This window comes from Gopherus evgoodei, chromosome 4 (assembly GCF_007399415.2).
Source record: "Gopherus evgoodei ecotype Sinaloan lineage chromosome 4, rGopEvg1_v1.p, whole genome shotgun sequence".
NCBI classification, from domain to species: Eukaryota; Metazoa; Chordata; order Testudines; family Testudinidae; genus Gopherus; species Gopherus evgoodei.
In genome coordinates this window covers 10,200,131-10,214,189 of record NC_044325.1, presented here as the reverse complement: position 1 = coordinate 10,214,189, position 14,059 = coordinate 10,200,131, and the positions used below count along the sequence as shown (strand labels likewise).

Sequence of the window (14,059 nt, the reverse complement as noted above, 5' to 3'; positions counted from 1 at the left end):
CTCTGCCTCCTCTAGGGCAGGGAGAGGCTACTCCCCAGGTCCCCTTTCAAAGGCAGTGTCCTGCGTGATCCTTGGGGGTGTCAGAAATCATCTTTGTGCTCCCCCACCCCGCATATTCCTTGGGGTGATCAACCCCCCGGGGAGGTTCTTTGGCCCTCACCAGGCGAGCGCAGGTGACAGCTGTTCGCCGAGGGTGCGGTGCGCTTGGCTGAGGATTTCCGATGCGATTCTCCTTGTGGGGGGAGGAGACGGACGGGTAGAGGGAGTTAAAAGCGGCTTGATTTCGGGTGATTCCATCCCAGTCCGCATCTGCCCCGTTCGGACAGAGGAGCGCGGTTTGATCGTGAAAGGGGACCTGAGGATTTGGAGCGCCGCGTGGTTCCTCTGCTTTAGACAGATGGGGGGGGGGGAGGGCATTTTTCCTCCTCCACAGGTGACAAGTGCTACAAATACAATCCTGGGCTTAAAGGGAAGGGCTAGACCCAGCCGTCCCAAAGCGGGACCATCTGAAATCTCCTTATTCGCACGTCCAAAAGTTTCCTCTAAGTTCGTTTTAAACCGCCCGTCACTGAGGAACCTGCCTTCCAGCCTTTGCGGAAGCTTCGGATTGACCCGCTTTCCTTCAATCGCAGAGTTACTACGCAATAAACCGCCTCTCCCGCATTTTCAAATATCCGTGGTTCCTGTTTAAAACTCGCCAAGCCCCGACCGGGGACACTCCTGCACCTGCAGTCCCCGGGGAGATCTCGCGTTTAAATGGCCCTGTATCTTTCCAGTGCAGCGCGGAGCAGGAGATGCTGGGTGAATCCGCGCTATTTCCTGTCCAATCGGCTTTTGGTTTTTATTATTGCTCCTTTCACGGGTTCACAAGAGCAATCCACGGGGACAAGTGAAATACACAAGGTGAGGTGGGTGGTCAGCGAGAGACAGGACAGAATGCGGCTGCTAGGACGGGGTTGGCCCCAGGCTCAGATGGGTGGGGATGGGATGTCTCTGCTAGCTGGGCTCTGGGGCTCTCCTTGATGAACTAATGGCCCAGCCTGGCCCTGCTTCGGGCCTAAGAGCGCTGGGAAAAGTGGTGCCCTGGTTTTGACTTGACCCTGTGTAACGTTTTTGAATAGGCCTTTTCCGATGACAGACTCATGCTTCCAAGCCTCCCTACAGCCTGTAAATTACTTGAGCTGTTGAGATGTACGGTTCTGGGAAGCCCACATGTAGCGGGAATAATTAGCTGAACACACAAGTGCAAAGACAGGAGGTGGGGGAGGATCAGATTCCAAAGGCTAGTTCATATCTGACTTGCTCCTAGAAGAGGACCGTTCCCAGGGCTCCATCCCTCAGCTGGGAAGCTCAGCGTTAGGCAAAGCTCCCCGCCTTTTCTCCTGGGTTTCACGGCACTGATGAAATTGACCATGCCTTGGGTGTTAGTCGTGTAGCTGTGTTTTTAAACTCAGATGGGAGCTCCAATCACAGCAAAACAGGCCTCTGCCCTGTTCGCAAATCCTTCCTTTGGTTTGTTAAGAACATCAGGATTTGACTGTCCCCACCCCCCATCTAACTCTTGCAGGCTAGGGAAAACGAGGGTTGTCCCCCATGTGTCTAGTCCTCTTGCTTAGGGTTATTTTGCACCAAAGGTGTAACGCTGGGGGATAGTGCGCTCAGTTAAGGGGTGTGTGTGTGACTTTATCTGCCGGGGGAGGGAGACCTGCTGGGAAAGCCCGATCGCGCCTGGGTCTCACACACAGGCTTCTACGCCAGTGCCAGGTTGCAAAGCGCGGTAGCAGGTATGCAGGGGAAGGAGGGGCTGGGCTGGGCTGACCTGGGGGGATTGGGGCGCTGGTGCCGTGGGGCTGGGAGGGCAGTTGCTCAGGCACTGCAGTTCTAGACACAAAGGGTCGGTGCAAGTGCAAGGCAAAGGGGGTGTCTCCAGTTTAAAGCCCGATCCTGCTCCCCCTGAAGCCACCCTCAACCCCCACCCAGGCCAGGGGATTTCAGTGGGGGCAGGGCCACGCCTGCCACTGCCCCATGGCAAGAGGAGGTTTCTCCAGCCAGGAGACTGACAGGGTCGGGGGGGCGGGACATCCCTTTTGGAGCTCAGGGGGCGGTGCCCGGCTGTGACGGACAGACGGTGCAAGGAGTGACTTGGGCCCACGTGACTCTCCTGGGCTGGAAGAAAAACAGAGCCAGTCCGCTTTGGAGGCTCATTGGATTCAAATATTCACTTTAGGAGCCGCTCCGGAGTCCCAGCCCCGGCAGCCAAGCGCCTCCGAGCCCCTGAGCTTTTCCACCCGTTTGTTCCAGATTGGCTGGCAAGAATCATGGACTGTTTTTCCATGCCTTGTTTTCTGTCAGTGAGTAGCCCCTTCTCCTTCTCCTCCTGCCCCCGGGCTGGGAAGGGGTGTCACAGCCTCGCTCGGCTCCCCCCTGCCCCCCCGGGGCTGGCCAGCGGGCCGCCCCCCTCCCAGGCGCTCCTGCTAACAGATCGGGGGCTTTTCACCCTCTCTCCGCCTTGTCTTCGCAATGACCCTAAATCCCAGTGACTTGCCCCCCTCCTCGCTCGCTCGCTTTCCTCAAACCCCTGGAAGGCCACGGGAAAGCTGCAGCCACGCAGCGCCGGCAAAATAAGACAAGGGGGGGGGGACACACGTTGTTTCGGTGCAAACCCCTCTGCGCTGGGATCCATATGCTCCTGGAGACCCCCCCCTTCCACCGGCCCCTGATCAGCTGCACTTCAGCGATCCGTTGGGCTGGGGAGGAGGCGGGAGGGAGAGGGGAGAAATTCCATCGAAGCCCAATGTTCACTGTTTATTCTCGAAAGAAGTTAGGCGGAGATCCTGGCTGAGATAGCAGGGCCCGGACAGATGAGCCGGATAGCGGCTATCTGATTTTGGGGGCTCTGGGACGGTCAACAGCGCCCAGCGAGTCAATTACAGGCGAGCCCTTTGCCTCCGAGCCGCGTTCGCCGCGGCGGGCTCGGATTTTGGGGGGAGGGGGGGGCGGGGGGCTGTTTTTAATCTTGACCCTCCTTGTTGTTGCGTTTTTTGTTGTTTTTTTTTTTGGAAACCCCAGAGACACCATGATTCCTGGTAGCCGAATGCTGATGGTCATTCTGTTATGCCAAGTTCTGCTACGAGGCACTACCCATGCCAGTCTGATACCCGAGACGGGGCGGAAGAAAGTTGGAGAACTCCAGGCTCAGGCAGGATCTGGACGCCGCTCTGGGCAAAGCCATGAACTCTTGCGGGGTTTCGAGGCGAGTTTGCTGCAGATGTTCGGGCTCCGCCGGCGGCCGCAGCCCAGCAAAGCAGCCGTCATCCCCGCGTACATGCTGGATCTCTACCGGCTGCAGTCCGGGGAAGAGGAGGAAAGCCTGCAGGACTTCAGCCTGCGCTATCCCGAGAGACCCACCAGCCGGGCCAACACCGTGAGGAGTTTCCACCATGAAGGTCAGTGCCACAGTTCTGGGGGGAGGACGGGGGGAGCGTCGGGAAGCGATCGGGATTTGGAGACTCCCAGCTCAGTCAGCAGCAGGATGTGCCCAGCCCTCGGCTGTATTTGCCAGCATCCCGCGCTGAGACTGAAATGGACCCGTTTTGGTGAAGGGCTCCAGTCACTCCGGGTTTGTACCCGTGTCACCCCCCGGAGCTCCCACGGAATTCACTCCGGATTCGTACCCGTGTCACCCCCCCGGAGCTCCCACGGAATTCACTCCGGATTCAACTCCGGAGTAACCGAGATCCCTCCCAAATCGCGGCCCGTGTGTGTTTGTTTTGAAATAGCAACGCGATCGCTGCCTGCTTGGGCTTTTTTTAAAGAAAGAAAATAAAAAACCTCCTCGAACTGAATACCGACAACAGCGTGTTTGTGAGGTTCGTTCAATGGGGCCTTGTAATCTGATCCAAATGTTTCGTAGCGGATGTTTCTTTTCCAAAGTCGAGCGGAGCTATTAATCCACCAGCATCGTTGCTGTGTCGGAATTTAACCCCCCCCCCGCCTCCCAGTAATGGGATCAACAAGGCAGGGCTCTCAGTTTCCCAATCGCTGGGCTGCTTGTGAGCAGGATCCTTGTTTTAACCCCCCCGCCCCGGTCTGTAAATCCATAGGAATCAGGCCCAGTGACGGTGAAGCGGGGTTCCGGGGCAGGAGCTGGTTAGACCTGGGAGATGATGCGTTGGCGAGCAGGGGGGGAAGGTTTCTTGCTTCGCATTTTGGAGGCACTCGGGGATCTGGACAGGGAGGGCTGAGCTCTCTCTGTGCGAGGCTAGGGACAGGTGAAGCGGTGCGGCCGGCAGGGAGGAGCGGTGTGGCCCGACTCCCCCGGCGCTGTGTCTCGGGGGCCCCCAATCGTTCACACGCTTGGTTTTTGCAGAACATCTGGAGACCCTCCCCGGGCCCAGCGACCCCCCCCGCGTTCGCTTCCTCTTCAACCTCAGCAGCGTGCCGGAGAACGAGGTGATCACCTCGGCCGAGCTGCGGCTGTACCGGGAGCAGCAGGAAGCGCGGAGCCCCGCGTGGGAACGGGGCTCGCACCGGATCAACATCTACGAAGTGCTGAAGCCCCCGCCGGCCCACGGGCAGGTGATCACGCGGCTGCTGGACACGCGGCTGGTGCATCACAACGTGTCCCGGTGGGAGAGCTTCGACGTGAGCCCCGCCGTCCTCCGCTGGACCCAGGACCAGCAGCCCAACCACGGGCTGGCGGTGGAGGTGACCCCGCTGCTCCCGGCGCCGGCTGGGCCTGGGACTCACGTCAGGATTAGCCGATCTTTACCTCAAGGAGATGGGGACTGGGCCCAGCTGAGGCCGCTGCTGGTCACGTTCAGCCACGACGGCAGGGGCCACGCACTGACCCGCCGGGCCCGCCGCAGCGCCAAGCACCAGCGGCCCCGCAAGAACAAAAAAAACTGCCGCCGCCACGCGCTTTATGTGGATTTCAGCGACGTGGGCTGGAACGACTGGATCGTGGCCCCCCCGGGCTACCAGGCCTTTTACTGCCACGGGGACTGCCCCTTCCCTTTGGCCGACCACCTCAACTCCACCAACCACGCCATCGTGCAAACCCTGGTGAACTCCGTGAACGCCAGCATCCCCAAGGCCTGCTGCGTGCCCACGGAGCTGAGCGCCATCTCCATGCTGTACCTGGACGAGTATGACAAAGTGGTCCTGAAAAACTACCAGGAGATGGTGGTGGAGGGGTGCGGGTGCCGTTAAAAACCCTGCCCCCCGCCCCCCCCAGGACTGCTTGTGCCAGCTGGACCCTGATCTAAACTAAACGTTCACCTTATTTATGACTTTACGTGCAAATGGGTTGACAATAATGATCCTATATTTTGACAAAATATATTTATAACGACATATTAAAAGGAAAAAATAAAGCGAGTCATTATTTTAAAAGTAAAAGGCATCTGCTGTGTGCGGCGCCTGAGGGGGCCAGGCTGGGGCGGGGCTCGGAGCAGGCTGGAAAGGATCTTTCTGCAATGGGGACGATTCGCTTTCTGGTTCTTGGCAGGGCCGGGGAAAGCCCCGGGAACTCCGGCTTGGCCGCCCCAGGGAGCGACCCTGGACGTGCTAACCTGCTGGAAGCGTTTGCAAAAGTGCATGTGAAAAGCGGGGCTCACCTCGCAGGGGTTTGTGCTAAACCGGCGGGGGGGTTGATGTTCTCCCCCTCCCCCCAGTGTTCAAAGCGATTCGCATGTTGTTCTGGAGCGGGGTGGAGAAGGAAAAGGGGGAGGCGGAGGCAATAATGGAGACGTTCTTGGAAGGTTTGCATGAGCCTTTGAAGACCAAATCTCCCACTTACAATCCCTCCCCTCAGCAGCCCCCGATGGGTTATGCTAACGTCCACCTGCGGCTGCTCCTGGCCCCGGGGCTGCGCAGCGGGAAGTGGGGGAGCGGGGAGAAGATGCATTTAAAACTCTCGGTTTGCGAGCCGAGCGAAGTCTCCGTCGCACGAGCTGGGGGGGGGGGGCGTATCGGGCTGCTGTCGGTTTGACTCCAGGGGATTCCCCCCTCCCCGCCCCCGCCGTCACCTGGCTCCGGCGGGGTTTTCTGTGCGAGCTCGGGGCAGTTTGCAGCGAGCTGAGCTGGGGAGGGATCCTCGGGGAAAGGGGCTGGGGGGTGCACGGGGCGTTTTTGTTCTCCAGCCTGCCGCAGCGGGCAGCTGAGTGGAAAGCAACCAGCCCAGCCGTGGCCAGGCTGCCAAGCCCTCAGCTCCCCGGGGAGGGCAGGTGGAGGGGCCAGAGCAGAGCTGCGAGCAGGCCAGCGCAATGGCGCTGGAAAACGCCCCGCAGAGAGGCACTTTCCCCCCGACCTGCCCTTTGCTTTCACCGTCTGGGTCTAGCAGGGGCCGATCGGGCCCTGCACCCCCGGCGGTGCCCGCTTCCCAGCCGCTCCTAGGACTTGAACTAATTCCCCCAGGCGCGGGTCCCACTCGCTGCTCAGCTGCGCCGCTCCCCCAAGCCTGGCTGGCGGCTTGTCAGGACCGGATAACGCGGCTTGTTTGGGCAGCCAGCTCTGGGGGCTGGGGAATTTACCGTGAAATCCCGCGAATTGCATTTACCTCGTTAGCGGCCGGGCCCTTCGTGCTGCTCGGAAAACAAAAGCCGGCGCCCCCCCCTGCTCCCTTAACCCTTGCAAGCCCGCTCGCTACTCGGGCCAGCCCCGGGGGGATTCTGCATGCGGGGGGCGGTGTTAGTCTGTTTGCGTGGGGGTGCACCGGACTAATACCCCGGGATTCGAGAGTCGGCAGGGCTAGCAGTGGGGGGCCGGGACTAGCCCACCGCACCCAGCCGCTTTGCACCTTCTCTCCCCTGCCAGCGCGCAGAGACACTGGCCGAGCCACTGCAGCGATCGCTGTGTGGCTTAAACCGACCCCCCTCCCCGCTGCATCCAACCCGGACCGGAGCGTGCAACCATTGCTCCTTGTTACCAGCCAACAGCCCCGGGCAGGTGAGGGCTCTGCCCCGCAGCACCGCCCGGTCCAGCAGCGTATTTCCCCGCTAGCCAGCCTGGCCCGACCCGGCCCCCCGCAGCCCAAACGGGGAGACACTTAGCCCGACTGGCTGCAGGGGCCGGACTGGCTCCCGCGGGCGTGGGGCGGGTAGGGGAGCTCCCCGGGGAGCCCGGCTGCGAGCCAGGATGCGGCGCTGGGCTCCAGGAGGCTCTTTTTGGTCGCCTCCCTCCCCCTCATTCCTGTCTTGAGCCGGGAGATCTATGGCCCGGGGCAGCGGCGACCTGCTGCCTGCCTTTGATGGCGGCGGCGGAGCAGGCAGGGCCCTGCCCAAGAAAGAATTTCATTTGGAAGTGGCAGAAGCTCCAGGGGGAAGCGCCTTGCAGCTGCCTGACAGGGCAATTACTGCCCGCTCCAGTGATCTGCGCCGCTGGAGATAACCCCGGCTGGGGCGGGCCCCCGGGGAATCACCTCCAGAGCCCGCAGCTCTTCGCCAGTCACCGGCCCAGGAGCAGGAGCAGCGGCGGAGCGGGCACCCTGCAGGACAAACCCAGCTTGGCGAGAGAGAGCTTCTGAGGGGAGGTGGGTGTTGCACTGCTGTGAAAATTCCCCATCACTGTTGGGTTTTTTAAAAATGCCGTTTTAGGCCCACACTTATCCACCTGCTGAACCTCACTAGGGCCAGTTGTCCAGGGAGAAGGGCAGGCAAAGGGAACACTCCCCCTAGTAAAGGTAAGCAGCACCCACTGTTTGCAGCATGGGGAGGGTTATAAAAACCAGCCTGCCCCTGCTTGTCTGCCTTCATGCTGGTTTTTGCATTTAATTGGTGCAAAGGAGGGCTTTGGGCCTGCAATGAATGGTGCACCTGCTTCATCTCACAGGTGGTGAGCACTCCCAGGGAGCCCGCTGACTATGTAAAGCACCCAATTATGCACCTAACTTGTTATGCCTTTTGCAGCCCTTTATTTCTAGTGGGTTTCCCTTGGTCTCTCTCCTGCCCTAGCATTGCCCTGCAATGGTTGGGTTGCAAAACCTTTCAGGGCATGTTTGCCCCACACGCTGTTATAACAAGCAGTGGTAAAACAGCCGGAGAGCCATGAAGCATTTTTAGACGTAGTCCACAACTTTTATTATAAATGCTTAGCGGATTTTAATGCATAATGTGTGGGTGAATTTCAATATCTATCTATCTGTCTGACAAGGCGGGTGAGGTCATTTCTTTCATTGGACCAACTTCTGTTGGTGAGAAAGAGAGACAAGCTTTCCAGCTTCTGCAAGTGCTCTTCTGGTCTGGCAAGAGCTCTGTGTGGCTTGAAAGCTTGTCCCACTCGCCAACAGAAGTTGGTCCAATAAGAGATATCACCTCACCCACCTTGTCTGTCTAATATCCTGGGATCAACATGGCTACAATAGCACAACGTGTCTGTCTAACATAGATACAGGAAAACAATCCAACAATCCAAAGTTGTGTCTGAAGATAGCAGGGATCCTGAAAAAAGATGGCAGGAGGAGGGCCTATGTTAGCGTAAGATATTTCAGGCCCGCCTTGTACCACTGATGCAGTGGAAATGTCATTCATGTCAGTGTGATACAGGTAGGGTGACCAGATGTCCTGCTTTTATAGGGACAGTCCCGATTTTTGAGTCTTTTTCTTATATAGGCTCCTGTTACCCCCCACCCCCATCCCAATTTTTCATATTTGCTGTCATTCTAGAAGTGCCGTTGTTGGCGATCAGAACAATGTTACCTGGCTAAAGGACACTGCTTCGTACAGGGGATTGTGAATTACACTCCGGTGCAGGGAGACCCAGGTTTTTAAGAGGAATTTAAATGGAGGATTATTATGCTGTTTTAGGCATGCGTTTAGCACAACACAATTGGGTTTCCACCCTGCTCTCCTTGAAGTTAGTGCAAAGGCTTCTGCTGCGTGCTTCCTTGTCGTACCACGCTGCTTTAGCTTTCCCTTAGCTAATTAGCAATAGACACTAACCTTGCTCACATCGGTTGAGAGATGCTGGAGTGCGATTTGGGCCTTAAGCACTTACTCTGTGTTAGCTTTATCTGCAAGTATAATGTTTTTCATATGTATCTGTTGTGTGCCTGTCATAAAGCCCATGGATCTGGGGTGTGTTTTCTGCAGACCTGACTTACTTCATAGTGATTGAATGCTTTCTTTATGACGGCGAGCAGAGCAAGGCCTCGACTTTGAGTGGATTTAATTCAGGGATTTGAATAGCATGAGGCTCTGAGAGAATTTATAGCACATTTAATCCTCCTCATCCTCCCCAAAATGCAATGATTCAAACTGAAGTTTGAAAAAAAGAGGCGGAAAAGCGGAGGCTGATTACTGATTCAAACAGTCCGGAGCACTATTCAGGGGATTGGTTTTTGGCTTCTCCCGGTAGCTGAAATGCAGGGTATTGAATAGTACAAAGAGAGAGCCCCTGCTACAAATGATCAGGGCTCTCTCTTTACTCTGTGTTTGGGCCTAACTCAACAGGGCCTTGATTTTTGACAGGGCCTGTAAGCATGACTGAAATGTAATAATGACAGGAACGAGCTGGACGGCCACTCCATTGCGTGCACTGTTCTCCTCTTTATCAGGAGCGGCTCTAGGTATTTTGCCGCCCCAAGCATGCGCTTGGCGTGCTGGTGCCTGGAGCCGCCCCTGCTCTTTATAGCAAGTGGGGATGAGAGGAGGACAGAACTCACAGAGGCTAATAATCCTGCATGATTTCAACTGAGTTGTCAATAGTGATTTTAAGGCCTGTCCACGGTGAGCTCTGCCTGGCTCGAGGTAATAACGTTCCCCTCAGTGCTCTCCGCTTGCAGAACAGTTTATGGGGTGAGGGAGGGAGTGGTCAGTCTGACCGTCCTTAACTCGTGCTTATTCAAAGGGAAGGGATCTGAGAGGTAATGGGGTTCAGCCCCCAGCCACGAGTGTCTGAGCTGCCATAGGGAGATAAGACTTCAAACCTGACTGCCATGAGATGGATCTCTTCCTTCCTTGCGGCTCCCCCATCTTCAATGGCTCCACCCCTTTCAGCACTCAGCCTCTTGCTTACGGTTGCCAACCCTCCAGAATCGTCCGGGAGTCTCCAGGAATTAAAGGCTAATCTTTAATTATCGATTATGTCATGTGATGAACCCTCCAGGAATATGTCCAACCAAAATGGCCAACCCTACTCTTGCTTTGACTATACTGCCACTGTAGAACCTTCACAGATCAAGTTCTCCTGGTTTTCAGGCCCTTTAGAACTTTTTGGCAGATTTTTTTTGCCTGCATGTCAAATTTCCCAGCATAGTTTTAGGAAAAGATACTGCAATTGCTATGTAGTAACTGAGGAGAACTCGTCACACAGCTGGGCTTCCCTTGTGTCTCCTACCTAAAGGGAATGAGGCTTTGGAAATTAGTTTCACCATGTAAATGTGTTTGAAGAGAAACGCAGAGGTTTGCACATTACTATACAGGAAGGGACACGCGGGCTGTCCAACAAAACTAGCAGGTGCTGGTTTGTGCTCTTTTCATTTTCTCTGCAACATTGAAACAACCAATTTTGTTTTTTCCTGGTATTTATTAGCACTATGATGGCTTGAAAAACCGACTTCTTCAAGTAACCATCGCTTTGTGCTCTTTATCTTACATTAATAATTGTGTTCCGGTAATGCCTGGAGTCCCCAGCTAAAATTGGGACCTCTTTTTGTTAGGCGTTGTACAAACACATAGTAAGACACTGGCCCTGTCTCCAAAGAGCTTGCACGCTAATCAATAAGACAAAGTGTGGGCAAAAGGAAGTGTTATCACCCCATCTTACAGCTGGGAAACTGAGGCATAGAGCGATGATGTGACTTTGCCAGAGTCACACTGGGAGATTTTGGTAGAGTCGGGAATTGAATCCTGAGCTCCCAAGCCCCAGTGCAGTGGCTTAGCTGCAGGATCATGCTTTGTTCTTGAATCTCCCCTTTTGATGATTCACAAACTTAACCTCAAAATAACTGGATTTCCAAGTAAAATAAAGGCAGTTGAAATTGCATCACATTTTGCTCTTTCATTTTCATGTGCAGATGTGGTCGTGAGTAGGTGTCTTCAAATTGGGCCCGTAAGTTGTTGTATCCTTCCATGTTTCTTTCCCCTTGAAGCATGCCATGCTCTGGATTCTGAGGATCAAACAGGATTTCCAATAATCTTTTCATTACGTATCATGGGCAAGAAAATGGACTGTGTCTTGCATTCCTGGAGGTTCATCCATACTCGTTCTAACACTCACTGTTTCAGGAGAACCATCTTCACAATTTGATTATAGGCTGGGAGGTATTTCCTTGTTGTGTATATATCTAGTTGAGGCATCATCCTACAGCTAACAAAATACACTTGTATATGAGACACTGGTGGCCGAAGGAAAGTTTTGAACAACTGAAAGGCAACACCCATAAGATTTTGCAACAGAAAGGCACCCTGACTGGATGGCTTTCCCAGCAACGTCTCAGAGAGGTGAGGAAAACTGGTTCTAACTACATACAGATCCACTTGCCATGTGGACAGGAGAAAGGTCATATTTATATAAACTCACATGCACAGTGAGTTCATGCATTACCTCCAGATCCTCGTCCTTTCAGATGGTGGCAGAGGCCACATTTATGAATTTGGCTTCTCCTCCCTTTTTTTTGTCTAAATTACACCTCTTTCTGGGGCTCCACCATCCCATAGGCAGAAGTCATGCAGCTCCAGTCTTGCACACCCTGTAGCAGGTACAGGAAATTGACGGAAAATGCAGATAAGTCTCTCACATGCTGATGCTATTCCAAATTCAAAAGATGAATGGGGCAGGTCTGAGGTTCCACTGGAATTCTTACCAAGGTTAACTTAACGCTGCTGAGAAAAGCAGCAACTGGAAAAGTAAACATTTAATGGATATGCCTAAACACTGTAATTTGTATCTTTAATTTGAGATTGCAGTGGTCTGGTCAGCTCCAGTTTCTCTACAACACACACATCCTTGAGTCTGTGTGGCCTCTTCAGGAATATCCGAGGGCCACCCCACCACCTTCTGTCCGCAGGATGAGCTGCCTGGCAGAACCGCGGGTCCTCCAGTCCTTTTGGGTTTCAGGAGGTTCAGGGAGCTGATATAAGATAACACTCTACCTCTGTTGTCAGCCAGGAGCTACAACGAAGCAGAGGGAACAATACTATTTTTTAATCTCGAGCGCAGGAACTGAGGAATTCTCTGCAGTTCCCACTGTACATTGGGGCTTATGCGGAGAAAGGGAAGAAAGGCATTAGCTCATTCTTGTTTTAGCTTTGGCCTTTCTTCATTAGATAATCTCACTCTTAAGTGATTTAGTTCTGTAACACGCATTAGTCTTCTCCTGGTTGAAATGCGACCACAAACCCCTTGTCAGTTACAGCGTAAGTCTAGGCTCAACCCAGAGTCCCCCAGGCAAAAAGCAAGTGCTTTTTCAACTAATCCACTTGTCCCTCACCTCTCCCTCCAGTAACATGAGATTATATGTTATGAAGTAATAACTTGAAACAGTCTGCACTGTTTTACATATTAAATTATATGGAGGACAGTAGGCACTTGACGCTGCTTTTATTGGCTTTGTTCGTTTTGTCTAAACTGTAATGAACACCTGTTATTTAATACTAAAATAAGTAAAATCCTTCATGCCGAGATTAGCTAAGGCATGCTAAATTGAGGATAGATCTTGTTTTGGGGGGAGGGGAGAAAGGAAGGGCCTGTGTGAACAGAGTCTAATAATGGATAGAACCTGAAAATCTTCGAGGGTTTGCTGAACGGACTAGGGGCATAACGAAGAATAAAGCGGTATGAACAGATACAGGAGATGCTGGGATGCATGACCTCCTATATAATATGAACTTAATAAAAGCCAGCAATAAGCCTGACTGTTTCTCTGAGTGGTAAAACCCAGAGGAGAGAGCTCAGAAAATCTCACAGCCAACCACATATTTTTCTCTCCTGTCCTTTCATCAGACAGAATAGATGGTAGGACCTTATACATCCATAGATGCCAAGGCCAGAAGGGATCATTGTGTCATCTAGTCTGACCTTCTCTATAGCCTGGGCCATAGATAATCCCCAGACCAGAGCTTTTAGAAAAACCTCCAATCTTGATTTAAAAATTGGCAGTGATGGAGAATCCACCATGATTCTTAGTAAATCGTCCCAAAGGTTAATTACCCTCGCTGTTAAAAATGTAGCCTTATTTCCAGTCTGAGTTAATTTAGCTTCAACTTCCAGCCATAGGATCATGTTAGATCTTTCACTGCAGAGTCCATTATTACATATTTGTTCCCCATGTAGGTACTTACAGACTGTGATCGAGTCACCCTTTAATCTTCTCTTTGTTAAGCTAAATATATTGAGCTCCTTAAGTCTGTCCCTAAAAGGCAGGTTTTTGTAATCCCTTAATCATTCACGTGGCTCTTCTCTGAACCCTCTCCAATTTATCAACATCCTTCTTGAGTCGCGGCAACAAGAACTGGACACAGGATTCCAGCCGCGGTCGCACTAGTGCTAAATACAGAGGTAACATAACCTCTCTACTCCTACTCAGGATTCTCCTGTTTATGCATTCCAGGATCGCATTAGCTTTTTTGGCCAGCATCGCACTGGGAGCTATTATCCACCATAATCCCCAAATCTTTTTCAGAGTCCCTGCTTCCCAGATAGAGTCTCCCATCCTGTAAGTATGTCCAGCATTCTTTGTTTATAGATTTATGCATTTACCTTTAAAATGCATCTTGATTGATTGCCCAGTTTACTAAGCGAGCTAGATTTCTCCAAATCAGTGCCCTGGTCTTTTTTATTATTTACCATTCTCCCAATTTTTGTGTCAATTGCAAACTTAATCAATGATGATTTTATATCTTCTTCTAGGTGATGGATAAAGATGTTAAATAGCATAAGATCAAGAACTGATCTCCAGGGAACCGCACTGGAAACAGACTTGCTTCATGACAATTCCCCATTTACAGTGATATTTTGAGACTTACCAGTTAGCCAGTGTTTAATCCATTTAACGTGTGCCGTGTTAAGTTTATATTGTTCTAGTTTTTTAATCAAAATGTGCAGTACCAAGTCAAACGCC

General features: G+C 53.1%; 1 protein-coding gene across 1 annotated transcript; it reads left to right on the top strand.

The window, feature by feature from the left end:
• Positions 1–2,159: 2,159 nt before the first annotated feature.
• On the top strand, positions 2,160–5,400 carry BMP4 (bone morphogenetic protein 4). The gene is made up of 3 exons (XM_030562924.1): positions 2,160–2,351; positions 3,070–3,446; positions 4,370–5,400. Exons 2-3 carry the CDS (start codon positions 3,077–3,079, stop codon positions 5,209–5,211), a joined length of 1,212 nt encoding a protein of 403 aa, XP_030418784.1. The 5' UTR covers positions 2,160–2,351; positions 3,070–3,076; the 3' UTR covers positions 5,212–5,400.
• The last annotated feature ends 8,659 nt before the right edge of the window (positions 5,401–14,059 follow it).